This window comes from Clytia hemisphaerica, unplaced genomic scaffold, assembly GCF_902728285.1.
Source record: "Clytia hemisphaerica strain Z4C2 unplaced genomic scaffold, Clytia hemisphaerica genome assembly, whole genome shotgun sequence".
Lineage (NCBI taxonomy): Eukaryota > Metazoa > Cnidaria > Hydrozoa > Leptothecata > Clytiidae > Clytia > Clytia hemisphaerica.
Window position 1 is genome coordinate 1,408,523 of NW_027104057.1, and position 21,076 is coordinate 1,429,598.

Here is a 21,076-nt window from a genome sequence, read left to right on the forward strand (position 1 = left end):
TGGATGAGCTAAAAAGTATATACGAAATGGCTGACGGGAAAAACACCCAATCGAATAAGTATCTCCAAACCCTCTACAATTTGATCGACTCGAATGGAACATTTTTAAAGGGACATAAAAGTATCATAGCTGGCAGACCGAAAGCCGCAGAATTCATAAAATCAAAATTAATTTCAAAAAATAAATCAAAAACAGTCGAAGTTTGCGGTTTCAGTCCTGAAAACATAGATAAGTATATCGATAATTTCTTCGGCGGGAGTAACCGAACAAAAGCTCAAAAAGTCCGAGAAGCTATTGCTGAGTCAGATAATCTGAAAGTCATGGCCTCGGTCCCAGTGTTTCTCTGGATTATCTACAACATCTTTTCGGACGATTTGATTGCTAAACCCCTGACATCCAATACCGAGCTATACTTCTACACTTTACTAGTTTTTATGAGGAACCATTTACGCAGCTCTTCCACTGGTAACCACCATGCTTACAGAGATCTTTACACCATTGTGAATGATGACTCGATTTTAAACGCAATTTCACTGTTAATGTCTCGATCTACAAAAACTTACATGCAAAATAAAGTTATCTTCGAGGAAAGTGACATTCCAGAATATTTGAATCTTGAAGAAACTGGGTTCATCACAAAGTATTCCAGAGGAATCAATCAAAAGCCAGCGTACCAATTTACCCACCTTGTCATCCAAGAATTTCTTTGCAGTTTAAATCTTTGCATCACAAAATCAACGAGCTCTTACGCGTCGAATCGAGAGCTTTCCAGCTGTTTACCGACTATCCTGGGTATTCAACGGATGCTAAACTCTGGTGAGAATGCATTATTTCAAGAACTTTATGGAAGATTAGAACAAGAGCATTTAACAAAGCTAACGTTTTCAGGAAAGATGAGTCGAAAAATCAAATCAATTAAATTTAACAGACTCATCAATAGAACTAAATTACCAAATCTAATGTTGAGAGACAATGTGTTGGTTATTGATACCAGAAAATCGGAATGTCGAGAATATATGGATTTGCTATTCGAAGCTAAATTCAATGTTGATTGCCCGCGCGTAGATGACGCTGAAATCCATTCTGTTTTTACCCCAACGGACATGCGCAATGCATGTTTTCTTTTAGAGAAATTAGGAATCAACAAAATAAATCATTCTAGTTTGACGGAGGTAGATGATAGAGGGAAAGTTACTCTAACAGAGCCTTTCATCAACAAGCAAATGAAAGTAATCGACTTCATTTACGACATGAAAGACTCGAAGTTTCCTCTGGAATACACAAAGAGAATTAAAGAAGTCGTTCTATCATACGACATGTTACCATATTTAGTTGAGTGGTCATCAGGTCAGGGAGAACATTTTTTATTCAAGTTTTTTGAAATTGCAAAATATCCTAAAGTAACTATACCAGAATATGCCGACATATATTTCAGTAGCTCAATGAACAGCGACGACAGCGAAAATCGAAGGGCAGAAGTAGATTTTCTCGTCAGTTCTTTAACATTTGTTCGAAAGATGGATAGTCTACTGAAAGAGCTAAATATCACAGTATTGTTAGCTCCAAGAAAGATGATCACCAGTAGTGGTCGTTTTCAATGCAGCGATTTCGATGGGATAATACGGTTGTTAGACACGGGGAACTACTCGATGGAATACCCGACCCATATGAAGGAAACGTACCATTCCATGTTTAGACCAATTCAAATGTAAAAGTCTTAACGTCCAAATGAGTAACCTCAGGTCAAATTTTTAATAAATTTCTTTCTTTTCATGCATTTTGAAGATGGTAGAGGAAACAGAACATTAAAAAAAATAGCAACCCCTTTCTTAAAATTTATTTTAAAGCCTTTGATAATTTTACTATATTTTCATAGATAACTAGTATTTGTGTATTTTTCTATTATCTTTTACTTTTGATGAATTAAAAAACTCGCCAATTTCTCGTTTACCAGTGGATACCCCTTAAAACCTACAACCAATTTAGGTGGAATTTATGCTTGAAACGTTGTCTATATGGTTTTCTTCCCTAGCACTGATGTTTTGTAGAAACCAGTTTTCAGTTTTTCACAAGAAACTTTCAGCTATTTACCCCTTAAAACCTACAAAATGGTTTTTCTCGAATAACTTTTTATAAGATAATCCTTTTGGTGTCAAATTTTGAACAGTGATTCACTGCAAAAAGCTACTAATGTTACAATTAGATCATTGGTACTGAAATATTTTCCAAAATGTATGTTAAAATGAAAATACACCTTAAAACCTACACTATTACACCTTAAAACCTACAAACATTGACCCCTTGCTCACAACTTACTGAAACTGTGAAATTGCAATTCAAATGCTGAACCGTGATTCAATTGATCAAATACTTGCTGGAAATCCATTCCCAGAACAATATTTGTATTTTTCAGAAATTCATGCCCATAATGCTATCGCGCCTATTTTTCGTCAAAAAACGGCTTTGAAGAGTCAAAACTCTTTTATTGACTTCATTTTTAACGTATTTACTAACGTTTTTCTAAATCGCCATCAAATTTGTGACATTTTGGTATGCAATGTTTTATCGGCCACTATAAGAAATGAGCTTTAAGATAGAACTTTAAAGTATAGGAGAACTTTAAAGTATAGGTTTATGACCTTAAATTCAATAATTGTGTAAACTCTGGGTTCGAAAAACTTGATTTTTTGAAGGGATGTTTGATTAAATTTTGAATAATTTTGAATAACTTCGAATTTTACGACACTTTGCGATAATTAAAATTCTTGAAATTAGGTATTTTATGAAATTACATTTATAATAGGTTGTAAAAAAGTGAATTATACAATATCAAATTAAGTTTGGTGGCTAAGAGAGCCAAAAGTGCAACTTTGTAGGTTTTTTACGTGGTATGTGTTTTTAAGGGACATCCACCAAATTTAAAGTCCTGGGGTTGTTAGGACTTTTGTCGGGTGTATATGCAGCCCGGAACTTACGATCCCTGACCGATAGAAGAATTAAATTATGGAATATTATATTGAATACACTTTCGGAAAAAGTCTTTGGTTATGAAAATTTTCTGCTACTTTTGAAGAGACTTTTCAGTTAATGATAAGTTTTTTTCTAACAATTTATATACAGTAGAGTCTCCATAACTCCAGCAAGAACGGGGAATTGAAATTTGCTCGAGTTATTTTAATTTCGAATTATGGAGATTGATTTATAAGGCATTGTTAACTGAAGGGACAAGAAAACTTGTTAACGAGATATTCGAGTAATAGAGGTTCAAATTTTAGATTTGGGGGGTTCTCTTTTGGAAAGAGAAAGCAAGAAGTTCTTGCGGCAGAGTATGCTTATATGCTTATAAAAACAAACTCACCGCACTCCTACTCGATTGTGAAACCACACCCGAATATTATGCTTATAAACGAAAACCATACCAATATGCTTATAAAAACACTCCAGCTTTACACACTCACCGCACCCCTACTCAATTGAAAAACCACACCCAATTGATATGCTTATAAATTGAAAGCATAGATGTACTCATGAACAATGCCAAAACGCAAAACTTCATCAAATTCCTACAATCATTAAACCATATCCAAATAATGAAAAAATCATTAGACAACTAAATGTACAAGTTCTCACACTATAAACTTCACCATCTTTCCTTATGTGCTTATAGTAAATGGTCTCCAAAAAAGCATATAAACAAACGAAAGATTCCACCAATCAAATCACATGGAGATGAAATAAACGAATTTAGACCAATCACATAACAGAACAAACCATCAACCAATCAAATCAAAAAGAAAAAAGAAAACAACAAGAACTGGAATTACGTAATCATTTTCTCACTCTCTCAACCAATCAAATAACTTTAAAAACATAAAACAATACCACCAAAAATCACATGCTCAACAAAACAATAAGACTCAGAAAGCTCGAACCACGAGTCCTTTTTGACTCTCATTCGTGTTTTACAGCCAAACTAGCAACATCAAAAATGAAACAGACCAAATTAAACAGATAGTTCATTCATTATTGGTAAGATCTATAAATTATTAAACGATTCGTAATGACCATCTCATTCTGGCCTCCAATGTTCTGCGGTATAAGGTATGCACCATTGATATCTTAATCCACCAATGGCTAAAGACTAAGGTTTATAACATATAGCTAAGTGGATGGTTCCTTAGTTCTTATCCCTCGGAACACTTGATACATTTAATAGAACGAATCATGAACAATCATCTATTAATACTGTTGAATATACAATATATCATAATCCTGTGCTCATAACCATATATGAAACACGGGAAATTTTTAGAGAAACTCTGCCGCAAGAACTTCTTGCTTTCTCTTTCCAAAAGAGAATTCCCCCAAAAACTTCTGGGATCGCAAAAGCTTTTAATATGAAAAAAAAACAAAGCTTGCTTACGTGATTGTTTTTGAAATTGACCCATTTTTCAGGGCAAGATTGATCAAACATTTGAAAAACTCTCTTTCCTTCACTGTGATGTTTTTTTAGAGAAACTCTGCTGCAAGAACTTCTTGCTTTCTCTTTCCAAAAGAGAACCCCCCAAAACTCTGATAAAGCATCATACAATTAGAACAACTTGCTTGGCATTTCATAATATTACTTTTGCCCTTGTACCCCCTGGTCCTGGGAGACGGTAGAAAATGTCAAAATATAAAACCTTCCTTAGCTTGTTCCATTTATATGTCAAAGTTTATTTCCTTTCGAAAATATGCAAATGTTGCGCACTACGAGCATTTCATTTCTATATAAATATATTTCAAATCCACAAAATTTTCAAGTTACCCAATTTCTAGGTAGGTACGGAAAAATATGAAGAAATGAAACGTCCATTTCTCTACTTTCCTTAATAAAAATCCTACAAATTGAACAATAGGACGAAAAAGAAAGATATTGACAACGGGACTTACTGCGCATGTGCCAGGGTCCAACAATTCGGTTGCTTTCAATTCGAAAAGAAATTCTTCTTCGTCACACGCTTCCAAAATCATTCTAAATTGTTGTTGAGAGAAAGAAAAAAGATAACATATTATTGCCAGCACAATTTCATATTTCATATTTCATCATGCGCGCGCATCGAATTTTTTTTAAATACGCGATAGTACTGGTTAGAAAGTCGCCAAAATCTACCTAATCAGGTTGGGCCACATTGTAGGGAAAAATATCCTTGCGAGTGAGTTAGCTACACCAAACAGTAAACCAATAACAAAAACATCAAAAGACTAGAACGTGAACAAATAGACATGAACAAGATTTATAGCTTAGATTCCCTGGCTATTCTCACTACTTTACTACTGCATTTTTTGAAATTATATTTTAAAGACTCAAGCTCCAAATCTTGGAATAAATTACCTCACAATGCACAAATATATCTTACTTGGGTGGTTGAACGCAAGCAGTCATATTGACTCCAAAGGGAAGCATATCCAAACCATCTGCGCGTATATAACATCCATTCTCACCATTTTTATCCTGAAATGAACGTTACCTCGAAAAGATGATGACAAAGTTTTCAGATATTGAGAGATGAGCCATTAAAAGGAGATTCGTACCATATGATAATTTATTCTTTAAATTGTTGTAATGAAATTCCTTAAGAGAAGTAGTTTTGGCGGAAAGAAATTTTGGCGAATTTGGAGAAAATTTTGATTATCATAATTCTCACCAAATTTAAATTCCTTTCATATTACTGTTTTTGAAAAACATTATAACATATTATTACTGTTTTTGAAAAATAATTATACCAATCATATTACTGTTTTTGAAAAATAATTATACGGATATTGCTGCGGTATAGCCTCTTTTTTGCGATTCTGGCACTTTGGGCTGTTATGGGTAAGCAAGGTACCAGTCATATTACTGTTTTTGAAAACATTATACCAGTCATATTACCCTTTTTGAAAAAAATTTTTATACCTTTTGTTTTAAGCTGATATGGCCCATAGTAAAACCTAAGTAACTCTCTTCTTCGCGAACTTGTTGAGGTGGAGTGAACGATATCTCAAGCGAAGCATATCCCTGACCAGGAACAACCTGTCGTGGTGTGAAAGAAGCAATAGAAATGTCAAAAAAATTGCTAACGTGTGAATGAAATGCCATTTTTTCAAATACGTTAGGTCACACTCCTCCTTTCCCATTCTAAGAAAATGTCAACCACGATTTAAAAGTCCTCCTGATTGAACAGTCTATTGGACGCGCTCCTTGGTCCATTTACTGTGGAAGGCACCAAGCAAAGAAATGAGAATTACATACCCCCTTCTTCTAAAATGGCCCAATACTTCCGCACTTTTGTTTTCGGTAAAGCAGAGAAGATAAACATTAACAACAAGAAAATGAACAGAGTGAGACCAGATGATTTAGGTTTAAATTGATGCACTGAGAATCTAAGACGATAACGAACTCTGATGACATTGTCTTTGACATTTTAAACGTTTTGGATTGGTTAAGAGTTATTTTCCTTTCAGTTTGATGAAGGAATTATTACCATCTGTTTATTGAGGACTTTAAAAGGTTGCGTTGATTTTCGTCCTTCATGCTCCTTCAGAACAACTCTGACAAGATCCCCTTCCTCTTTTTTTTCCTCTTCCACTACTTCGTTACCATCTTGATCTAAGATGGGGAAAGGGTTGCCATAGAAGCAATCCAAATCAATCAATTGGTCATCATCGTCATCAACAATGAAAGTGTCCCAATCCAAACGAATATCTAAGAAATAAAAAACAACAGGGATATACTCTTGTCTCCAGAATAAACGTCCCCCCGCTAATTGTTATGAGAAAATAAATCCATCCCTCCCGCTCTTACCCCACCTCTCCGCTAATTAAATTCGAATAATTCAATATTTTATTACAGTGTAGATTGACTTTAACTTGTTAAAGTTTTCCTTTTTGTTAATATTGGTTCTTATTTTACGTTTCTGTCTTCAAATTACCCCCCTCTTATTTCACCCCCCGCTTACTTAGAAAATTTTCCTACCCCCTCTGCTTATTCGGACCCCCCCCGTCTATTCGGGAGGCAAGAGTAATCGATGGTAACAACAGCTCAATATTTCTAGTTCAAGTTCTAACCGGCAGAAGGTAAAGTAACACGAAAAACACGAGCAGCAATCCAATCCAATCCAATCAAACCTTTTTCCATATGGTCATCTGTTGTCTCGCTGACCTGACCATATTATGATTTCAAAACAAAAAGCGCGCGAAAATGAATAAATGAATGGGATTAAGGTAATCAGAAAAGAATACACTCGCCCTAACCTACCTATACTTAAGACTCGTGAAGACAATGATAAAACTTCTTAACATTATTTGAACACTAAATGAACAACTTACCAACATAACTTTTGTTGTTGATACGTAAAGATCTTTTGACATCCGAACCTGCTGATGGATGTGTTCCAAACCTAAAACAAACAAACTTATAACTGAAAATCTTAAGAAGAAAAATTCCAAATATCTTTAGCTCTGGTTTAGGTTGAAAAGAGTGAATTTTACACATAGCCTGCACTCATATGCAGCGGAGTCTTTTTAACTCGAACCTCTTTAACTCGAAATTTCCTTAACTCGAACAAAATTTTGTTTTCCATGAGTGTTCCTGTTAAGAAGACTCGACTGCATTGAAAACACATGAAAACACACAATTGACCAGAAAAATCTAAGTAATCTTAACTATGAGTCGTTTAAGTTCAAACAGCGATTAGATTTACTTGCAACCTAGATTTCATGGAAGTTACCTGACTATGGGAGGGTATTCGTTGGTCATCTGGAAAGTCAAGGGAGTTCCGATGATGTTCACGCGTACTGGAATCACTTTCTCGATCGAATCTCCAATCTAATGCCAAGAAATGGATAGTTAATTTTAAAGGGGTAAAAATGGATTTTCATGGCAAAAATACATTTTCAAAGCTAAGTTTTTTTTTGAAAATACAGAAAGTTCAACACCCCCAGAAGTTTTCCAAAAAAGTGGTAAAGTTTTATGACTCAACCTGATATATTAGAAATGTAAGACTAAGTTTAACCATAAAAAGGCCGAACATAAGTTGCTGCAAACATGAAAAAGGTTTTATAAAAAGTAAAAATGTCGTCTTCTGTCAAAAGGAAATGCCTGTAATCAGGTTTCCGTTGCAGACCAAAAGTCAGTGTTTTATATTTTGCGTTTGTTGAAAATTGAGGCTGAATCTGCCTGAGATTGAACAAGTTGCATAATGTTTAGAACAACTAACCTGACAGTGTAGGAGGTCATTGTAATCTCCCCACACATCACTTTGACAGCTAACGGTGACGATTTTCCGTTCATAAGCCGACAAACTTCCATACCAAGGTTGACACATCAAAGCCAATCCTCTCCCACTCTTCAACGTGGACTCTGAATATTCTAAAATGAACAAATGTGGCGAAAATAAAACCAATAGTTTGCGAATGATGTCTCCGTATGAGCTGGTTTAAACACTGACTAGACTTCACCATATCTGTCAAAAATTCTTTTGGGAAATAGTAGAGCGGGCTGCAATCATTCAAAAATGATAAATCAAGTTACGAGTAGGAGATTCAGAATCGATAAAAATGAACTTTATTTACCTTTTTGTATCTGGAGATCGGTTTTACTGCGGAAAGCAGGTGAAGATTTGTGTAACATACGACCAAGATTCGACCTTAAGAAAAAAAAAATCTTCAATTTACTTGATAGATAAGATAAAAAGCTTCGACACTTCATGTGTCGATAACTCAGTAATCTAGAAGACTTTTAAACAGTCTTTTGATTGTTTTCACGAGATCCACGGCCAACCGGCTCGGCTACGTATCTTTGAACAGAACGGAACATTAGAAGTAGCAGGGACCCTGGGGGAGGGGGTACTTGGGCAAAAAGGGGTACGTGCCGCTGATCAGGAGACCTTTTTTCACCTCTACGAGTCCTAGGTAGTGTAAAATAGCAGTATAACCGGACACGTGGAATATTGAATGTAAACTAAAGTCTTCTACATATAAAGACGGCCTAACTATACAAATCAAAAGAGCGTGTAAATTAAGGACCGTATATATAATTAAAGATATCACACTTCCCCCTTTTCCTAACAAAAGAATATACTTAAAATTTAAAACACTATCAGACCAGCTGATAGCTTTACTGTTTTAATCGTTCGTTTGACAAGTCCGTTTAATTTGAATTCACTTCGAGTAACCGTTTCATATCGTCCATATCGATTTACTGACTTTCTATTTCGTTTCGGGTAAACTCTAGGCTCAGTGGTTTCTTTTTGTTTCGTTTCAGTCTGCTGTTTTAATTGTTTCTTCTCTGCTTCTCTGCTTGTTGATGTTATACTTCCTCCCCTTTGCGGTGTTTGAAAAAGGAGAGGTTTCGTGTGTATCGTTTTCCAGACTCTGATTCTACGGTAATCATAGTTCCTTTAACTGCTACTACGGTGAAGTTCGTATTAGCAGTCAAATTTCGAGGTACGTTGATCTTTTTTCATGATGACTGCATCACCTAAGACGAATGAGACATTTTGTGATTTGGGATGATACTTTGACGATATTTCGTACTGGCGCTGTTGATTGTTTTTGACACTTTCGTAGAAAGGCGATGTTTGTTGTTGCTGTTGACCGTCGGGAATAAAGTTTCGAACTCTACGGTTGAAGAAAAGTTTTGATGGCTGATAACCAATTGTTACATGTGGCGTGGTACGATAGTTGATCAACATATTACGAAGTTGATCCCTCCAATTCTTGTTTTCGGTGATTGGTGCAGATTGATGTTCGGATGCATTTGTTTAGATTCTGCATGAAACGCTCGGTTAACCCGTTGGCTCGAGGCCAAAGAGGTGTGATTTTTGTGTGTTTGATACTTCTTGATTTGAAATACAGCTTTATTTCATTACTGTTCCATGATGGTCCGTTATCGGTGATCATAGAGTGAGGAAAACCGTGTATTGCGAAAAGTTCATTCAAACGATTGAAGACACTTGCGGCTGTTGTGGTTGTCATGATTTCGACGATTGGATAACGGCTAAAGTAATCAATGATAACTAAAAGTTTCTTGTTGTCGGGTGTAGGGCCGTTGAAATCTGCTTCAGTATCTTCCCATGGTGACTTTGGCAGTTCTGTTCTATTGATTGGTGGTGGAAGGTTCGGTCTAGATACACGTTGACATTGTTGGCAGTTGTTGATAGCAGTCTCAATGTCCTCGTCCATTTGGAACCAAAAACACTTGGCACGCAGGTGTTGTTTTGCTTTGATGATTCCAAGATGGCCTTGATGCTCGAGTGAAATAACTCTTTGGCGAAGGGAGCTGGGAATGATGATACGATGTTGACGAAGAATTATCCCATCTTTGTCGCCAATGTAAAATAGCAGTATAACCGGGACACGTGGAATATTGAATGTAAACTAAAGTCTTCTACATATAAAGACGGCCTAACTATACAAATCAAAAGAGCGTGTAAATTAAGGACCGTATACAATTAAAGATATCACAGGTAGGATCGCAACAACACCAAAATAGAATAATGAGTCCATCGATGGGTATCCTATTGGGGGGATTTGGGAAAAATATGAAAAAATTTGAGAACATTTTGGAATTTGAGTCCCACTCAGGGTCACTTTTTTCAAAACAAACGAGTCCCATGAAGGGTCTAATTTTCGAACTCCAGCGACACCCCCTCGGTCGGTAAGGGTAGTACCCCCCTGGATTTCAAACTGGGAAGTCCAGTATTGTGTCGCTGACACCTTATTCATTGCCCGTTATATGATGAACAATAAGATTGTAATATCGTGTACAAAAGTAAAAAAAAAAAAAAAAATCAAGCTGGTTTGTTTTTATTGACAAAATGAGGTGATGAGATTATTCAATTTGTGATAAAAAAACGATAGCTCACCTTTTCTCTTTCTTTCTTGTTCCTATAATTAGAAAAATCAAAAAGAGCTGAAATTCAAGCTAATTGAGTGATTGCGCTAAATAAATAGACCTAAATGGACCCTGTCGAGTCGTTTAAAGATAAAGGCCACAATTTTGGGAAAAAAATTGTCTGCAACAACACTAAAACATTCGGCAACGTAAACTTCGGCATACCGCAAGTGGGATGGGGAACCTGGGAAACCTAAGTGGGAACCTAAATGAACACCGGAAAGTGGGATGGGGGAACCTGGGAACCTAAAGTGGGAACCTAATGAACACTAAAAGTGGGAACCTAATTGGGAAACCTGGGACCTAAATGAACACCGGAAAAGGAAAAGTGGGATGGGGGAACCTAAGTGGGAACCTAAGTGGGAACCTAAATGAACACCGGAAAAGTGGGGGAACCTGGGGGAACCTAAGTGGGAACCTAAGAACACCGGGGGGAAACCTAAGTTGTTGGTAATCCTATTAATAGAATTGAAATATTTTTCTTTAAAAACAAATACATAAAGATAAGAAAGATATTATATGCAAGGAAAGAAAAAACCTTTTATCATAATAAGAACACCAGTTATTTACTTTTTACATTACGGTTCGCAAACAATAATGTTGAAAATAAAACAAAGGGAATTTATTTATTCAATTAGCTCAAAAAAGCATGTTTATTTATCAGCAGTTTTATAGTGCATCTTTTTGAAAGGCTCTTTTTAGTAAATTCACTTAATTGACTTTAAACTTTAAACTTTAAACCGTCATATCTTCAAATCTAGAAGGAATTAGAAGTTCGTTCATAGCTCGATGGATAACTTAGAGCCTCTTCTTTCTTTTGCACGGATCTAATTTGCTTGAATACAGAATCTAGTAAAACATTATTTACGATCTAGTTTTTGTTCACTCTTGATGCAATACACATTGTTTTTTATTAGCAGCTCCAATTTTCGGGTCAGGGCTGGGGTCGCTTAGCATTTAACGGATTCTAGCTCGTTTTTCTTTCTGTACCAACCAAACAGTACAGCGTGTGAATACACTTCATTAATTAAAAATGTTTGATAGTAAAATAGAACATATTGCACGGCTTGCCACGTTTCAATACACATAAGCATAGATCCACGGGGGGGGGGGGACACTCAAGGGGTAAACGACCTACCGTACGTGCGGCCCTTTTTTCCAAGCTTCCCAAAGTACACTGTAAGGGTGGAAATGAGCAAAAATGAGAATAAGTGCACTCTAAGGGTTTAAAATTTGGTCAAAGCCAGTCCGGCTTTTAGAATTTCAAATGTCATGTTTTAACACTGGGTAAATCAGGATCCCTGTTCTAGAACATGTTGACCAAGAAAAAGATCTAGGAGTGATAATCGATAGTGACCTGACCTTTGAAGCCCATATACACGCTTTTTTTTTTATAAGAATGGTGTTTTTTCATTTCATCATGGATATTCTTAACTTTTTGGCGAAAATCATCCAAAAATATTCTTACGCTATTCTTAGGTTAAGATCGAAATTGGCAATCTACAGGTTAAAATGCATTAAAAATGGCATTCTTAGGTTCAGTTGCTAAATTTCATGATGGTGATATTCTTATCATATTCTTAAGTTTTTGGCCATTTTCATCATGGACATTCTTATAAAGTGTATTCTTATAAAAAAAAAGCGTGTATTCAGTAAAATCAAGAAAGCTAACTCTATCGTTGGCTTGATTAGCAGGAGCTTCGAATTTCTCTCACCAGATATGTTTCGAACGCTTTTCATTGCATTTGTCAGACCCCATTTGGAATATGCACATGTAGTATGGTCTCCAAGGCTAATCAAACATATCAATGCAATCGAGGGCGTCCAACGAAGAGCTACAAGGCTAGTTAGTTGCTATAGAAACTACTCATACGAAGATCGGCTACGACTCATCAATCTACCTAGCCTAAAGACCAGGCGGCAAGTTGGTGATATGGTGGAAGTTTTCAAGAACCTCCACATTTATGACGAGTCTATAAGATCAGAGAAATTTACTCCTCGAACACGACCACGACGTCAGCATGATTACGAGCTTCAAAGGAACTTTGCTAATGACGGTATGAGAGGCTACCAAAGCAACTCTCTTTTTTACAGAAGTGTGAAACCTTGGTATGATCTAGAAGATGATATTGTTGAAGCACCATCCTTACAAGTCTTCAAAGAGCGTTTGATAAAAGAAAGGGAGAAAAAACTTTATAAAATGTAAAGTCAAAAGTTCTGTTTCATAGGACGTCAATAGACGTGCGAAATATATTGCTATAAAAAAAAAAAATGAAAAAAAAAAAAAATAAAAAAAAAAATTAAGGTTCCCACCCATTCCCACTTTTCGGGTTTCATTTAGGTTCCCACTTAGGTTCCCCCATCCCACTTTTCCGGTGTTCATTTAGGTTCCCACTTAGGTTCCCCCATCCCACTTTTCCGGTGTTCATTTAGGTTCCCACTTACCCCCCATCCCACTTTTCAGGTTCATTTAGGTTGGTTCCCACTTTTCAGGTGTTCCCAGGTTCCCTTTAGGTTCCATCCCCCATCCCACTTATCCGGTATGCCCATTTGTTCACCATAAAACGCTGATTGAATAAAAACAGGTGTTTGACTTTAAAAAAACCGAGAGGGCTATAACCCCTGTGACAGGGCAAAAGACCAAGCGAAATAATCCTCTCAAAAGACATTGTGATCGGATCAATCATCCTCTGATTTCACTTCGTAAAAGTAAGAGTAAACAAAGTAATAATTGTCTAAAAAATTTTCAAAAGGTGTCAAGCAAGTGAAAAAAGCCTCAATCAAACATTTGAACATACTACCTTCTGGGGGTGACGGTAGCCTTGAACTTTGAAATTCTTGGAAACTCAGATCGAAAGTCGTGGAAATCTCCGATCGATTCTCAATCACTACCAAAGCGTTTGCCTTCTGTCCAAGCACCACACTCTGTCCGAACTCAATGACGTCATTATTTCGGACGGTCTCGGATTGGCTAAAATGGAAAGAAAAATATCAGTGAAAACTGTAAACTGTTGAGAATTTCTAATAAATGACGTTTCTTTTCACGAAATTACACGTTTTTTTATGAGATTAAATTTTTGAAGCTTTTGTGAGTATTTTTGTCCAATTTCCTAAGAAATTGTGTGCTTTAGAGCCCATGAAGCCTTAAAATTTTCTTAAGTTGTTCTTAACATTTTGGCCATCGAAGCCTTATGTTCTTATATAGTTTGTTCTTATAAAAAAACGTGTATATTCATATCAACAGAAACATACGAAAAACACAGAAAACTATGAGCTGATTCATTTCTGTTATAAGCACCTACTTTATATAGAAGAATCAAATTAATAACTCTTGATAGACAGCCATATACTTTTCGGTAATTAGTTCAAACAATGTAAACAAGGGATGGCACATAATATGAGCATATTTATTTTTCTTATAAGCATCTAGATTATAGGAATTATAGCAATCTTGATCAACAGCCATATACCTTTTGGTAATCAGTTCTTATAAAGTAAACAAGGGACGTCACATAATATGAGCTTATCTATTTTTCTCATAAGCACCTATTTTATAAAAATCAAATCAATAACTCTTGATAAACAGCCATATATCTTTCGGTGATTAGTTCTTACAAAGTAAACAAGGGACAGTCCACAATATGAGCGTGTTTATTGTTCTTATAAGCATCTAGTTTATAACAATCAGATCAACAACACTTGATAGGCAGCCATATACCTTTCGGTAATCAGTTCATACAAAGTAAATACAGGGATATCAAGATATTTTACTGTATATGTTACTGTCAGCCAATCAGAGAGAAGAAAAACATTTGATTTTGTTGTTTTCTTTTCTTGTGTAAAAATATTTTCAACATTGTGCTGCTCATAATGGTTTCAAAGGAAGCGCCCAGCGAATATAAATTTCTAGCTAAGCGCTTATTGGATGGCGCTCCAATAAAACGATCTGGTGGAATGCAGCCTTCAAACGTTCATTCTCGATTATGAATGCGTTCGCAGGGCATTCATAGCGACAGCTACTTGCTAGTTTATGATATAGAAAGGAGGCGTGTCCTTGGGACAAAACAGAATTTTAAAAGAATTTCTCAAAAAGTACTCGTGCGGGACGGGAATGGGAGAAAGTTTTTCTTTCTTTTGTTTAAAGATGCTGCTTCAGCAAAGCTGCTTCTAGTCGAACGTCATTAAGTAACAAGCGATAGACGACAGATTCTAACACAAACTTTAAACTTCCTACTTCTTACCTAATGACAATTTTTTTCTAAGAAAAGAAAATGTGCAAGGCATATGTGACTTTTCAGTTACATGTTTACCGATAATTCAATTAAAGGATTGACGGTGATTATAATTGACCGAAATTATATATCTTTTCAAGAATGCCATTTTAAACTAATCGAGCACTAAGAGATTAACGATTGACTTGTAATCAATCTTCTACGTCAGACATTCATTCTGAAGGCACCAATCATCCGAACAGGAGTCGACGACCACTGTATCTTTTTTTGGTTATATTGATTCAAAAGAACGGATGGTTAAATTTTCTCCTTCCTTGACAATGTAAAAAGCCCAAACTCTGGATAGGTAGAAAGTAACTTTGGTTTGTTATAGGCAGTCAGTCTTAACGTCGCTGTGTGTTGTCTACGCACTTAAACGCTGCAATAGAAGCCGGTATGGCGGTATGCTTGGAAAACAGCGACAAGATCCCGAGACATGCACAAAAGAGTGTTTCTCCGGGATTGGGAAAGTTTAGCCGTCTTACAGTATTGGTTTCTATTTTCGTATAGATAGATAGATATGCCCTCCGATGCATCGGAATGGGTCCTACCCACGGTGGAGTAGGAATCACAGCGCAAGCAGACATTGCAACCCTGCAGATGCGAGCTGCCGAGCCATGGTGTATACCACGACACTCGAACTACACGGGAGAACGGATGTCCTCGCAGGTGTAGAACCTCCTGAGTGTCACGGCACACCACAATGTCTGAAATATCTACCCATACTCTTGTATCAGAGTTATGGTACCCAATTCCCCTCACATGGCATGGGTTGACCCGGGCGAAGGAGCATTCACTTGCCAAGTGAATCGTAGTACCACGGTGGGTATCGAACTCGAGCCTCCTGGACAAAAGTCAAGCACGATAACCACTACACCACTACGCCCTTTCTATTTTCGTATGTGCACTAAAATCATTAAAATCGGATTGATATTCCTTTGCCAAATATACTATGCCGAATTATTAAACATGAGAAATTTTTTGCACTCCACGCAAAACAATCCAAACCCCGTCCCATCGGTTTTTGTTAAAGAAATCAATATTATCAAGAGCTAAGACAAGGGGGTCAATTTGAAATTCAAGATTTAATATAAAAGGCAGTGTTATTTAAATCAAATCAAAGCAATAAGCCACAACGAGAAACACGTTTTCACCGTCACAATGAGACTCTTGGTGATTTTCGCTCTTTCGGTAATTTGCAGCGCTGATGCATTTTGCCGTAAATTTCCAGTATGGCCACAAGACTTTAGATGGTCATTCGCAGGTCCTATCCGGGGGATGCACTGCACACAAATCCTTGAAACAGCCGATCCACATACATGGAAAGACAATTATTTGTGCCACAAGACAGGTCCCAAATATCTTCCCGTTGGAATGAAATGGAAATCTTCCGGTAAGTTTTCTCATAATTTCTAAAAAAATGGTATTTATATCAAAGTTTAGAAGTATTGCTTTGGTTAAAAAATTAAATATGTAACATCTTTTTTCTATTTGTATACTTTTTTACAGGCCCAATCAAAAACATGCGATGCACTCGAATCATCGAAATCGCCGACCCGCACACATGGCGTGACAATTTTCTGTGTGTACCACGTAATAGTCCATTCCTTTTTGAATGGTCGATGGCAGGACCAAACGCAGGCAAAGATTGTATACAATGGAAAGAACCAGCCGAACCAGCTAAGCACTATTGGAACGACAATTATTTGTGTGCAGACACATTCCCTATAGATGACTATCTTAAGTAGAATTTCCTAACCATTTTTTGTTAGCTGTTTGGTTAATTTGTTAGAAATATTAATTTGTTAAAAATATTCTTTTAGGGTGTAGTATTAAACCATATTGTATTCAAAATATTCATATATCTAAGACTTATCTTTGGGGAATAAATATTGAAGTGGAAAACTTTCTGATTTTTTCGTTTTTAAAGCCCTGCATATAAAATGGAGTTTCCATAACTCGAACACACATGGGAACTGAAATCTGTTCGATTTAAATTATAGAGACTTGTTCTTATAAGAGTTTATTGCACCTAAAGTGAAAGAACCAAAATAGATTTTTCAGAACAACCCTGCCTTACCGACCCAGTGGAACTTTTTGTATTGTTCCAATCTCTAAAAATCCAGAATTGTCTAGCCTTAAGTCCAACAAATTCGGATGACGGACTTAAAAGCATTTTTCTAGCTTGAAATATGCTTCGCCAAGTTAGTCCATAAATTTTAAGTTCAATGTATGTAGTACAACCTTGAGTCCTATAAATGCAGTTTGAAAGCCTCTGGAAAAACGAAAAACCCTTTTAGCTACATAAAATATCTCCAACACCTCCATGATATGGAAAAAATGAGCTCCTAGCATTATTGAATGAAACCTTTGCAAAAGTCGAGTATATCGAAATGGAGAAAAATGGACTTCTTCAGGCTGTTTTGAATTAATATACAGCAAAATGTTTTTCTATGTTGAGGAGGTTCTTTTTTAGGAGAGGTGACCTAGAATTGTCTTTTTAATTTTTCAGGACCTCTCAAATTTTTTGAAAGCCCTGGATTTTCGATCTCATTTTACTGACTAACTAGTATTTTCCACCCTATTTTACTGACCACATTGGATTTTTAGACTCCAAAAACCGGACCATAGATTAGCCCATTCCTCTAACCACCACCTTCTATAAATTATTGGACCCACGGTTAGTCTTCCTACTTCCTACTATCAACTTCTCAGAAAATAGGAGCTCAAAAGATATCTGAGGGATATGCGACTTTCAATATACCGCTATGCTGATAATTCAATTTTAAAGAGCTTGACAAACATGCTCTACAAGTTTAAAATTCATAAAAAAACTTCATTGTACGGTTATTTTAAACTATAATATTATTGGATTGGATCTTTAAGCCCTTGAAAATAGTTTAAGGGCAACCAACAAGTTGATGTTATAATTGTGGTTAAAATAGTGAACTAATTATAGTCTCAAAAATCTAGGTCATTATCTGAAAACGACCGTACACTGATTGACTTTGAAGAAAGTAAAATTGGTACAAATTTTGGTCAACCTAAACGCTTTGGTCAAGAGTTGTTTTAAGGTTTCTCTCGTTAAAACTTTTTTATTTTCCAAAAATCATGTTGCTTGTTGACCGTTGCAATATCCATTTACCGAAAAACTTACAATTAATCATATACACGTTCTTTTTATAAGAACATCCAAAATTTTTGAAGCCTTGGGATGTTCTTAACGTTTTGAGCTTTAAGCCTAAAAGTTTTCTTAACATGTTCTTACTTTCGCCATTTTTTGAGTATTTTTGCCCATTTTCCTACGAAATTCGATGTTCTAGAGTCTGCAAAGCGTTAAAATGTTCTCAACTTGTTCTTAACATTTTGGCCATCGAAGCCTTATGTTCTCATATTGTTTGTTCTTATAAAAAACGTGTACCTGAAACATGAAACACAAAGTTTGAAAAAAGAAATTTTGATAAATCTTAACTCTAAACACGGGATCTTGACAAAGTCATGAAACTTCAAAATTTACACGCTTTTTTTTTTATAAGAATGGTGTTTTTTCATTTCATCATGGATATTCTTAACTTTTTGGCGAAAATCATCCAAAAATATTCTTACGGTATTCTTAGGTTAAGATCGAAATTGGTAATCTACAGGTTAAAATGCATTAAAAATGGCATTCTTAGGTTCAGTTGCTAAATTCCATGATGGTGATATTCTTACCATATTCTTAATTTTTTGGCCATTTTCATCATGGACATTCTTATAAAGTGTATTCTTATAAAAAAAAAAGCGTGTACAAGATTTGCAATGAACCGAGAAAAAAATAAACTCGTCGACGAAATCCTATTAAGTACGCATTTTATCATTAAATTATCATCGTACCTATAATATATAATCACACTTTAAAGGCGGTAAAGGGACTAGGAGTAGTTAGAGTTCGCTATATAAGCGGGCCCAAACATGAAACAAATCATCAAACTCAAATCAAATCAGGAGTACTCGACTAAAGAAAACAAAAGCTCGAAAACAAACCATGATGAAACTAATTTTCTTTCTCTTGGGAGTTGTTTGCTTCCCGCAAACTCAAGCGACAAGATTATGCCGTCAGTGGCCAAAATAGCTAGAAGATTTTAAATGGTCCCACAATGGACCCATCGGAGGAATGCAGTGCATACACATCAAAGAAGACGGAGACGAAAAGTGGAAGAATAATTATTTATGTCACAAATTGCATCCCAACTTCATGCCTTTATATTGGTCGTGGCATCAGAGTAACGGTATGTTTCTCAGACTTCTTTATTTTTTTTACCAAATTTGACGGTATAATTCGTATCAGGCTATTTCAGAACCCCCTTATTAAAGTGATTATAATAATGTTCAGAGGAGAGGAATGCCCTCAAAAATCCTGGAAAATCCAACGAGCTTAGTGATATTTATAAAAAATCTATACGGTCTCTTTCAAATAGGCAAAATCTCAGGGGAGGTTTCTTCAGACGAAAATCCAAAGGCTCTAGATGGAAATATTTTTCCAAAAATCCAGGGATCCGGGGATCCGTGGATTGACTTTCCAAAAAATAATCTCCATTTTTTTTTCCTTTTTTAAACGACTGAGATTAGTACCCTTTAACTGCCGTGCGTAGTCTTTAAGGTTTGACTTATTTTCCACGGAAAAAATGAAGATGCGACCTATTTGCCAGTTGTTGGAAAAAATATCAGAAGTATAATATAAGTGTTGAAAAATGTATAATTATGAAAAAACATCTTTGAAATATATTTTAATTATTCAACTGTGCTATTTAATGAAATCTAGTTCAAAATCGAACTTTCAATAAACTTAAAAAAAACCACGGCAAAGAAATCGAAAGTGCCCATGTGGGTATATGCCGACATGACCGACATGAGCATAAGGGGTTAGTAAAATCTATTTGATTTTTACAAAAAGTTTCAATGTACATCTTTTAATCTTAGTGCCAAGCCACGATACTTGGAGGTGCATTCGAGTAAATGAATATACTGGCGGTGCAGCGTGGATGGATAATTATCTTTGTGTGACCAAGTGACAGTCCCTATCTTTTTGAATGGTCGACCTGCTGGACCACTCCGAACAAAGAAGTGTATCCAATGGACTGAACCAGAACAACCAAAAGATAAAAATTGGGAAAATAATTATCTATGTGCTGATGAATATCCAATCAAGAAGAAAACATGCTGGGTAAAGTCATAAAGTGATGCAAGTGGCTCTAGGCACGGCCTAGAAATTGAGCTTGTTTATAAGTTTTGATAATTTTTATTATAAGATAAGCTTTATATTATTTCTTTAACACACTTTTTTTATAGCAGCATCCAAATTTTTTGAAGCCTTTGGATGTTCTTAACTTTTTGAGTTTTAAGCCTAAAAATGTTCTTAACATGTTCTTATTTTCACAATTTTTTGAGCATTTTTGCATATTTTTCTTAGAAACGGTTGATTTAGAGTCGGCAAAGCCTTAAAATGTTCTTAACTTGTTCTTAACATTTCGGCCATCGAAGCCTAATGTTCTTACATAATTTGTGTTTTGTAATTAAAAAACGTGTGTCACGTCAAACTCTTTTGCAGTCCCAATTTTCACAATCTAAACATAGTCGAGTGTAGTACACGTTTTTTTTTTATAAGAACGTCAAAAATTTTCGAAGCCTTCGGATGTTCTTAGTTTTTTGGATTTGAAGCCTAAAAATGTTCTTAAAATGTTCTTATTTTCAGCATTTTTTTAGCATTTTGATGTAATTTCTTAAGAAATTGCATGTTTTTAAGTCTCCAAAGCCTTAGTATGTTCTTATAAAAAAAAACGTGTATGCTGTCAGAACTAGAATAAAGGTTAGGGTTTTTGATTTTCAATGCAGTATTGAACTTGTGGTT

At 35.7% G+C, this 21,076-nt stretch overlaps 1 protein-coding gene across 1 annotated transcript in view; it reads right to left on the reverse strand.

Moving 5' to 3' along the window:
• Window positions 1–21,076, reverse strand: part of LOC136812304 (deleted in lung and esophageal cancer protein 1-like) — a 94,562-nt gene that overhangs the window by 8,964 nt on the left and 64,522 nt on the right. The window contains exons 24-33 of the mRNA XM_067068801.1: window positions 13,720–13,889; window positions 10,890–10,911; window positions 8,596–8,669; window positions 8,241–8,392; window positions 7,752–7,849; window positions 7,351–7,421; window positions 6,507–6,727; window positions 5,939–6,055; window positions 5,400–5,494; window positions 4,933–5,014 (exon numbers count right to left, since the gene is read on the reverse strand). Of these exons, the coding sequence (XP_066924902.1) occupies window positions 4,933–5,014; window positions 5,400–5,494; window positions 5,939–6,055; window positions 6,507–6,727; window positions 7,351–7,421; window positions 7,752–7,849; window positions 8,241–8,392; window positions 8,596–8,669; window positions 10,890–10,911; window positions 13,720–13,889 (1,102 nt within the window). The remainder of the gene's footprint in view (window positions 1–4,932; window positions 5,015–5,399; window positions 5,495–5,938; window positions 6,056–6,506; window positions 6,728–7,350; window positions 7,422–7,751; window positions 7,850–8,240; window positions 8,393–8,595; window positions 8,670–10,889; window positions 10,912–13,719; window positions 13,890–21,076) is intronic.